This window comes from Chrysemys picta, chromosome 11, assembly GCF_011386835.1.
Source record: "Chrysemys picta bellii isolate R12L10 chromosome 11, ASM1138683v2, whole genome shotgun sequence".
NCBI lineage: Eukaryota > Metazoa > Chordata > Testudines > Emydidae > Chrysemys > Chrysemys picta.
The window spans coordinates 37,974,031-37,982,465 of NC_088801.1; the positions used below are offsets into that span (position 1 = coordinate 37,974,031).

Consider the following 8,435-nt stretch of genomic DNA (forward strand, 5'->3'; position numbering starts at 1 on the left):
CTCCGGGCCGAGTCCTGTCTCTGACGAGGCGGGGGGGGGTAGAAGCGCTGAGGCTGCGGCCTAAACGGCCTGCGCTGGGGGCCCACAACATGCATCCCCAGGGAGCGCATGATTGTTCTCGAGTCCTTGAGGCTCTGCAGGCGAGAGTCCGTCTTATCTGAGAACAATCCATGACCCTCAAAAGGCAGATCTTGTAGGGTTTGCTGCAGCTCCGGAGGCAAACCCGAAACCTGAAGCCAGGAGATCCTGCGCATAGCGATACCCGAAGCCAGGGTCCTCGCCGCTGAGTCTGCAATGTCCAAGGAGGCTTGCAAGGAGGTCCGAGCCACCTTCTTGCCCTCCTCTACCATGGCTCCAAACTCCTCCCTGGACTCTTGGGGAATCAACTCCTTAAACTTCCCCATAGAGTTCCAGGAGTTGAAATTGTAGCGGCTCAGTAGCGCCTGTTGGTTCGCCGCTCTAAGTTGTAGCCCTCCGGCTGAGTAAACCTTGCGGCCAAACAGATCGAGCCGCTTAGCCTCTTTTGATTTAGGCGCTGCAGCCTGCTGGCCGTGGCGCTCTCGTGCATTCACTGATTCCACCACCAGTGAACACGGTTGGGGGTGGGTATACAAGTACCCACAGTCCTTCGACGGGACAAAGTATTTTCTTTCCACCCCTCTCGCTGTGGGTGGAATGGAGGCAGGAGTTTGCCATATCGTATCCGCATTTGTTTGGATCGTGCGGATCAGAGGTAACGCCACCCTCGATGGGGCATCTGCTCCAAGGATATTCACGATCGGGTCGTGAACCTCCACTATCTCCTCCACCTGTAGGTCCATATTACGGGCCATCCTACGCAGGAGATCCTGGTGAGCCCGAAGATCTATCGGAGGGGGACCCGTACAGGAAGTGCCCGCCACTGCCTCATCCGGAGAGGAGGAAGAGGATGCCTCCGGTGGCACTGGATCCAAGGGGGGGTCCTGATCCCCCTGCTCTTGGGCCGGGGCATCACCTGCACTTGGGTCCATGGTGTCGGGTGGTGTGAACACTGAAGCCTCCATGGCCCCTGGCGGAGGCCGAGAGATGGTGGACTCCGGGGCCCTTCTAACGGAGTGACCCGAGCGAGAGGTCGAAGCTATTGGAGCCCCTTGCGCCTGATGGTACGCCCACGGGGTCCAAAACGACCAGTGAGATGGTCCATGAGAGTGGTCCTCTGCCATCTCCTGCCAATGGCCCAAGTTTCGTTCCTCGGCTTGCCCTTGAGGGGGATATGCCGATCTCGACAGGTCCTCCGAGGAGCGAGACACCGATCTTGACGGCCATGGCGGTGCCGAGAGAGATGAAACGAGCCCCGTGGGCTGTGGTGCCGCACGGTGCCGGTCTGGAGATGACCTATCTCTGCGCGGTGCCGGCGATCGGTGCCGGGACCGCGACCGGTGCCGATGACCTCGTCGGTGCCGGGAGTCGGATCTGGACCTCGACGAGGACCTGGAGTATGCCCGGTGCCGGGAGCGGCCCCTCGACGTCGAGCGTCGACCGTGGCGGTGCCGAGAACTACGTCTCGACGTTGATCGGTGCCGACGATCATAGCGGTGCCGAGACGTAGAGCGGTGCCGCGAAGAAGATCTTGGCCGCGAGTACGACCGGTGCCGAGACGATACTCGGTGCCGGGACTGCGAGCGGCGTGGGGACCTGCTTCGGGACCTGGATCGGTGCCGAGGTTCCAGCCCTTGTGATGGAGGGCGCATCAAGGCAGGTTTCCCCCTCGACTGGACCGGGCGAGTCAACGGTGCCGTCGGTGCCGGTGGTTGAGGCGGTGCCGGCTCCGTGAGAGCTATTAAGTCTCTCGCCGCCGCGAAGGTCTCTGGCGTCGACGGGAGGCACTGTATCACCGCCGGCCTCGGTGGAGACGCCGTCTGCACCGGACTCAACGGCCTCGGCGCCGGAGTCGACGGTGCTGGAGGCACCTGTTTCCGGTGCTCCACCGGCGTACGCGGCTCTACCCCCGGCACTGGGGGAGCCAGCGTCTTCGGCACGGAAGTCCCCGTCTTATGGGCTTTCTTATGCCCTGGGGATAATGACCGGCGCCGAGGCACTTGCCGTGCTTGCGGTGCCGACGAGGTCCGGTGCCGGGCAGGCTCATCTGACGCCACTCGCGTGGTCGTCATGGCCGGTGCCGCCGGGGCACTGCGCACCGAGGCGCAAGGTGCCGGGGCTTGACTTGTGGATGGAGCGTCCGGAGTAAGTGCCGCCTCCATCAGGAGTTGCCGGAGCCGAAAGTCCCGCTCCTTCTTGGTCCTTGGTCTGAAGGCCTTACAGATCTTGCACTTATCTGTTTGATGGGACTCTCCCAGGCACTTCAGACAGGAGTCGTGCGGGTCGCTCGTGGGCATAGGCTTAGCGCAGGAGGCGCACAGCTTGAAGCCGGGAGCGTTGGGCATGAGCCCGGCCCCGCGGCCGGGGGAGAAAGGGGGAGACGACCCCCTTAATCCCCTGAACTATTAAAACAACTAGACAACTTTTAAAACTACAACACTAGGACTATAACTATAACTATAACTACGAATAATGAAGTAAGCTAGGGAGAGTGGAGAACAGCTAAGCAGCGCTCCACAGTTCCAACGACCGTCAGGGGCGGTAAGAAGGAACTGAGGGGGCGCCGGGTCGGCTGGGGTATATATTCAGCGCCATGAAGGCGCCACTCTAGGGGGCTCCACAGCCGACCCGCCGGTGTTGCTAGGGTAAAAATCTTCCGACGATCGTGCACGCGGCGCGCACACACCTAATGGAATGGATATGAGCAAGCACTCGAAGAAGAACAGGAGTACTTGTGGCACCTTAGAGACTAACAAATTTATTAGAGCATAAGCTTTCGTGGACTACAGCCCACTTCTTCGGATACAGTCTGTATGCATCCAAAGAAGTGGGCTGTAGTCCACGAAAGCTTATGCTCTAATAAATTTGTTAGTCTCTAAGGTGCCACAAGTACTCCTGTTCTTTTTGCGGATACAGACTAACACGGCTGCTACTCTGAAAAAAGATGTATAGTGTATTTACCTATAAAAAATGAGTATCCAATTATTTATGCGGTTTTTTATTAAAATTATTTCATGTAAATGATTTCTCTATTATTTGATTCCACTCACTAGACTTGACTTTGCTGATGCAAGCAAACAACTCCTTTTGGGTCGGATTCTCTTCACAATGGTTTTATACCAGTGTAGAACCATTGATATTCAAGAAACTACACCTGATTTACACAGATGTAATTAGAGGAGAATTTGGCCCATTGACTTCAATTGAAGTTGAATTAATTGACTTCCCATTGAAGTTAATGGAAATTTCTCATGTGCAGCAGCTATAGAATAAGGCCCCTGTTGAGTTCAAGGCCCTCTAGGGCAGCAGGAGCAAAACAGGTAGTTTGCCCTGGGCCCCACTTTTGAGAGGGACATCAAACCAAGTGGTGTTGTGACCCAACATATGGGGTGATAGCACCGCTCAGGTTTGGCCCAGTAACCCCTCCATCATGACAGAGGGACAGTCAGGCAAATCTGAGTGAGTGGCATTGCAACCTGTTGAGTGAGGTCGCAATGACTAACTGAAATTTAGCCCAGCAACCCCTCTGTCATAATAGAGGCAGGGGTCACTGGGCCAAACTGAGTGGTGCTGCAACCCTGCATGTCTGGTCATAGCACCTCGAGCAGGGAGGCAGGCCAAGCCCTGTGGGACAGGACCCACACCTGTGAGGTGAGTACTGGGTAGGCTTGCTCTCTAACTCCTCTACCCACCTTCCTTCAGTGGTAGTAATTTTTGGAAGGGGGGGCTCAGTTTCAGATTTTGCCCTGCGTCCCCAAAAGACCTGTGTGGCCCTGGTCTGATTGATTTTTACAAGAGCTTTCAAATGACTTTTTGATAACCATATTGATAAAATGTAGAATAATGTTTCTTCATTTGTGTAGGGTGATCAAGGTCAGAGAGGTGTACGTGGATTATCGGGACCAACAGGAGTACCTGGACCTGCCGGTGCTAAAGTACTCTTAGTTTTGTACTGTATCTGTATAACTGAGGTCTCAAGTCAAAGATATAGCTCATCAGTGGTGGAGATGGTGGGGTGAAAAGGTCATTAAAAAGTGGGGAGGAAACAGGAGAATCCATGCCTCCCCCCCACCAATTTTGAGATCCTGAATTCAGTCAGGCTCAACTGGAGGCAGGGCCGGTGCAAGGATATTTTGCACCCTAGGCAAAACTTCCACCTTGCACCCCCCCTCGCCCCGGTAACATCGGTTCATTGAGGGGCAAATCCCAATGAGCCTTTATAGACCCAGGGGCCAGCCGTGCCCAAGGGCTGCTCCCCAGACCAGGTTTCCCCCCTCCCCGCCCCCTGAACTCCCCTGGAGGGTGCACAGCCCCCCTGCGAGCCCTGTCCCCACCACCCTGGCAGTCCCCGCCCCAAGTCCACTCACTGGCTTTGCTGGGCTTGGGTCGCTGCAGCAGCTCGGCAGGGAGGAGCTGCCTTCTGGGGGCTCCTGCAGCAGATGCATGTGGGCAGAGACCCCCATGCACCCCCTCGGCTCCCCTCTTGCCGCGCTCAGGCTCTGCGGCTCCCAGGCATGTGAGCCGCCGCTGCCCCTCCCCCTCCCGGAGCAGTCTCAGGGCCCCACATGCCTAGGAGCTGCAAAGCCCGAGCGTGGCGAGGGGGAACTGGGGGGTGCACGGGGGCCTCTGCCCACATGCATCTGCTGCAGTCTGCAGGGGCCCCCCCCGGGGGGCGCCAGGCCGCAGCCTGGGCAGGATGGGTAGGGGGCGTGTCTGCTCCCCACTAGTGGCGCCACCGCCTTTGCAGGGCTCCTGTCCCCCTGTGCCGCGCCAGCTCCTCCATGGCTAGGGCTCACCGGCCCCGCAAGCCCTATGCAGTATTATTAAACTGGTGCCCGTATGCCCGATGGCAGCCTGAGCTTGCAGCCCGGCGGGGGCGGGGGCGGAGGGACAAGGCAGAAAGAACAACAAGACGCCCGGCCCGCCTCACGGTGGTGGAGAGTCACAGTTCCTCGCAGAGACCCCTGTACCCTCTCCCTCACGCAGAATGGACATGCAGAAGGTACCTAATTAAAAGCACTAAACTTGGGAATAAAAAATGTCAGTCACAGGTTTTTTGATATGCCCTGAAGTTTGTCTGACATTTATTTGCAAAAACTTTGTAGTAAGGGTGAGTCAGCTGTCTTGCTGAATACAACATTAAATATTCTGGAATACATGATGCAGCTCTTCTCTATTTTACATTTTCTTAATCAGTATTTCTAAGCTGATTTTATATTTTAAATGTACTCTTAAGCCTTCATAAAGTAATCATTCCAGATAACTACATATTTAACTCACTGAAACAGACATTATTTTAAATTAATCAGTCACAGAGGTTTAGTGTGTTCATAACAATGTTCATTGCTTTTAGAAAAAGGGAACACTAATTTACTGTGTGTGATCTCCATAACAATACACATGTTTATGAAATTTCACCAACTTAAAAAAATATGTTTCCAAAGATTTTAGGCATAACAAAGGATTTTATATCTTACTAAGGCACTGATTTTGCTTAAAACTAGTTCATCAGATAGTGAGAAGTAAAGAAAGGGAAACTCTGTCCAGCTATCTGGAAGCAAAGGGCTGTTGCTTCCTTCAGTGGCAGGGGGGCGGGAGGAGGGGGAGGAAAGGGGGTGAAGGGAGAAATGGATGAACAGAAAGGACAGGAAGACTTTGGAAGTTTTTTTTACTATAGTAATTAAAATGTGTATTTTAGATAAGGGTGGTCTTTTGAAGAATTTATTTTAAAAACCATATGTCTGAAGATCCAAGCATTTAAGGCTAAAGATGATTGTGCATCTAAAGATCTATGCAAGGATTTTTTAGAGATGTGATTTTATAATCTTCACCAACTCGCTCATGAAATATTTTTAAAGCAAATTTTAAACTAAGGTCCTGTAGACTGACATGTTCTGAGTAAATATGTCATGCACAACTGTTTTTGTCAGTACGTTCAGAAACTGACAGTAGATATCTGGGGGTTGGCAAATGCCTGTTAAATGTCTTCATTACCCCTTGAATGGCTCTTTAACAGTTTCAGTGTTGTGCTCATAGGTCTGGCAGGCTGGAGACTGTTTCTCTTTTAACTGCTAGATCCCCTTCCCGCGAAGACTCAGAGCCTGCAGGAAGGGTCAGAACAGGCATAAGAAAACCAGTAGGGTGGACACTAAGACCCAGTGGTGTCCCAAATTTTCAGGTGCCCTACCCAGCTGCCTATGCCTGAGGACGGCCCCGGGCGCCCCCAACCACTTGCCGCCCTAGGCCACTGCCTAGTTCGCCTAGTGGTTGCACCAGCCCTGACTGGAGGTGAAAGGAGCAGAAGGCCCAAGCCCTCTCCTTGGCCCTGACTGAAGCTGGGTGGTGTAATGACAGATCCTCTTCCCTGCTGGCAAGACAGAAAAGCAGTCAGGCCAAATCTGAGTGGGAGACTTGAGACCCCATGCATCAGGCTGCAATATCATACACTCTCTCAACGTTGATCCAAATCATGACTAAGGCTACAATTAGGTCACGGGTATTTTTTAGTAAAAGTCATGAACAGGTTATGGGCAATAAACAAAAAGTCACTAAAAATACCCCTAACTAAATGGGGGAGGGTGGGCGCTCCAGCAGATGCTGCTGCTCACGGCGGGGGAGGGAGGGAGGGTGCTCTGGTGGTCGCCGCTGCTCCTGGGTGGGGAGACGGACAATGACCCTGCCACCGCCACTGCTGCTTCGTGCAGAGGGTGGCTCAGGGGCCCCGCCGCCGCTACTGCTCCCAGACCACTGCTCCGAGGCAGCGCCCAGGACTAGTTGCATAGGGCTGCCCAAGCAGTGGCTGGTGCAGCTGGCCCCAGGGCCGCCCCAGCTGCTCAGGCGGCCCTGGGATCAGTCGCACCAACTACTTCAGCGGCGGAAGTCACGGAGGTCCTGGGAAGTCACAGAATCCATGACTTCTGTGAAAGACTCGCAGCCTTAATCATGACGGAAGGGTGGCCAGGCCAAATTTGAGTGAGTGACATAGAAACTGGCACACGGGGTTGCAACGCCACTCAAATTTGGCCCATTTTGATTGCTCCCCCTCCACACACTTCTGCAGTCCCTCTGGTACCCTTGATCTGGCTTGTCCTAAGCACCAAACATAACTGCAATGCTTTGAGAATCTGCAAGAGATATGAATGACCACAAAAGGAAATACTCTCAGTACTTAATACAAAACTTCAACTAAGGATTCGCTCAGTAAGTTCTTTACATATGGGAACATAACATACCCACTACATATACACAAACAAAGATTTGTTTAAACTAATCCCACTATTTTTTCTACAAGCTGTGAAAGAATTGGAAGACTATTATTATTTCTATGTTTAAATGTTTGGGAAGTACTTGGATAACACAGTCATGGGACTGTCTTAGTCTCAATAGATACATATGGAATTGACAGGGCTTGATTTTCCTCTTATTTACACTGGTTTCATGTTAATGTAACTTCATTGACTTTAAGTTACTCCTGATTTACCCCAGAGAGAATGAGAGGAGAATCAAGCCTATCATCTCTAGCAATTTCATGTCTTTCCTCCAGCTTTCTATGAACTCTTCTGATGTTCACAAACACACAAGAGGAGGAAAAATTGAAAAGGGGTAAAATATAGAGAAAAGAACATTTAAGAAATCTAAGTCACATGTATTTTGAGACAGAAATCTTGTCTTTTAAGACAAGAAAAGTGGCTGAATTTCTTAGTGTTCAGTTTATTTCAGTAGTAAAGCCCATTGAGAGTCTTCCTATTGACTCCAATGTACTTTGGACTGAGCCTGTAGTGCATTAGTATAAGGATCTTCTAACCTTAAATATTGTACAATGAACTAGAAAAAAGAAGAATCCCATTTTCCATTGAGGAATCAGTATTATGCTGGTAACCAGTATAATTGCACTAGTTAGAACTTGTCCATGATCACTTGCAATTTGTTTAATAGAACATTAAAACATCCTTCAAGAAATGTTGCTACCCAGAAGCTGCTCAGGCCCACCTCTCAAAAAAATCCATTCTACTTTTTTCATTTGCTGTAGGGCGAACCTGGTGGGCCAGGACGTCTTGGAATGCCAGGTCTTCCTGGTCGAGCTATTCCAGGACCAAAGGTAACATCTGCACTCCAAGCTGCCTAATGTTTATGACCATCAACATATGGAATATATTAAGCATGCATCGAAGAGTATGGTGAGCTAATTAAACCAGGATTATATATTTTCTTAATTATAGGGTGACATTGGGTTACCTGGTCCTGCTGGCCCAGTTGGAGAACCAGGAGTTGGGATTCCTGGCGCAAAGGTAAACCCCAAACTGGTAGACTAAAGTAAAAACATAAGAGAACCCCACGTTGGCTTTACCCTGTAAGTA

General features: G+C 51.7%; 1 protein-coding gene across 4 annotated transcripts in view; it reads left to right on the top strand.

The window, feature by feature from the left end:
• LOC101943187 (collagen alpha-1(XXVIII) chain-like) overlaps positions 1 to 8,435 on the top strand; it is a 68,786-nt gene that overhangs the window by 43,356 nt on the left and 16,995 nt on the right. For all 4 annotated transcript variants that reach the window (XM_024114835.3, XM_065560726.1, XM_065560727.1 and 1 more), the window contains 3 exons: positions 3,942 to 4,013; positions 8,108 to 8,176; positions 8,298 to 8,366. In XM_024114835.3, coding sequence (XP_023970603.2) covers positions 3,942 to 4,013; positions 8,108 to 8,176; positions 8,298 to 8,366 — 210 coding nt within the window. The remainder of the gene's footprint in view (positions 1 to 3,941; positions 4,014 to 8,107; positions 8,177 to 8,297; positions 8,367 to 8,435) is intronic.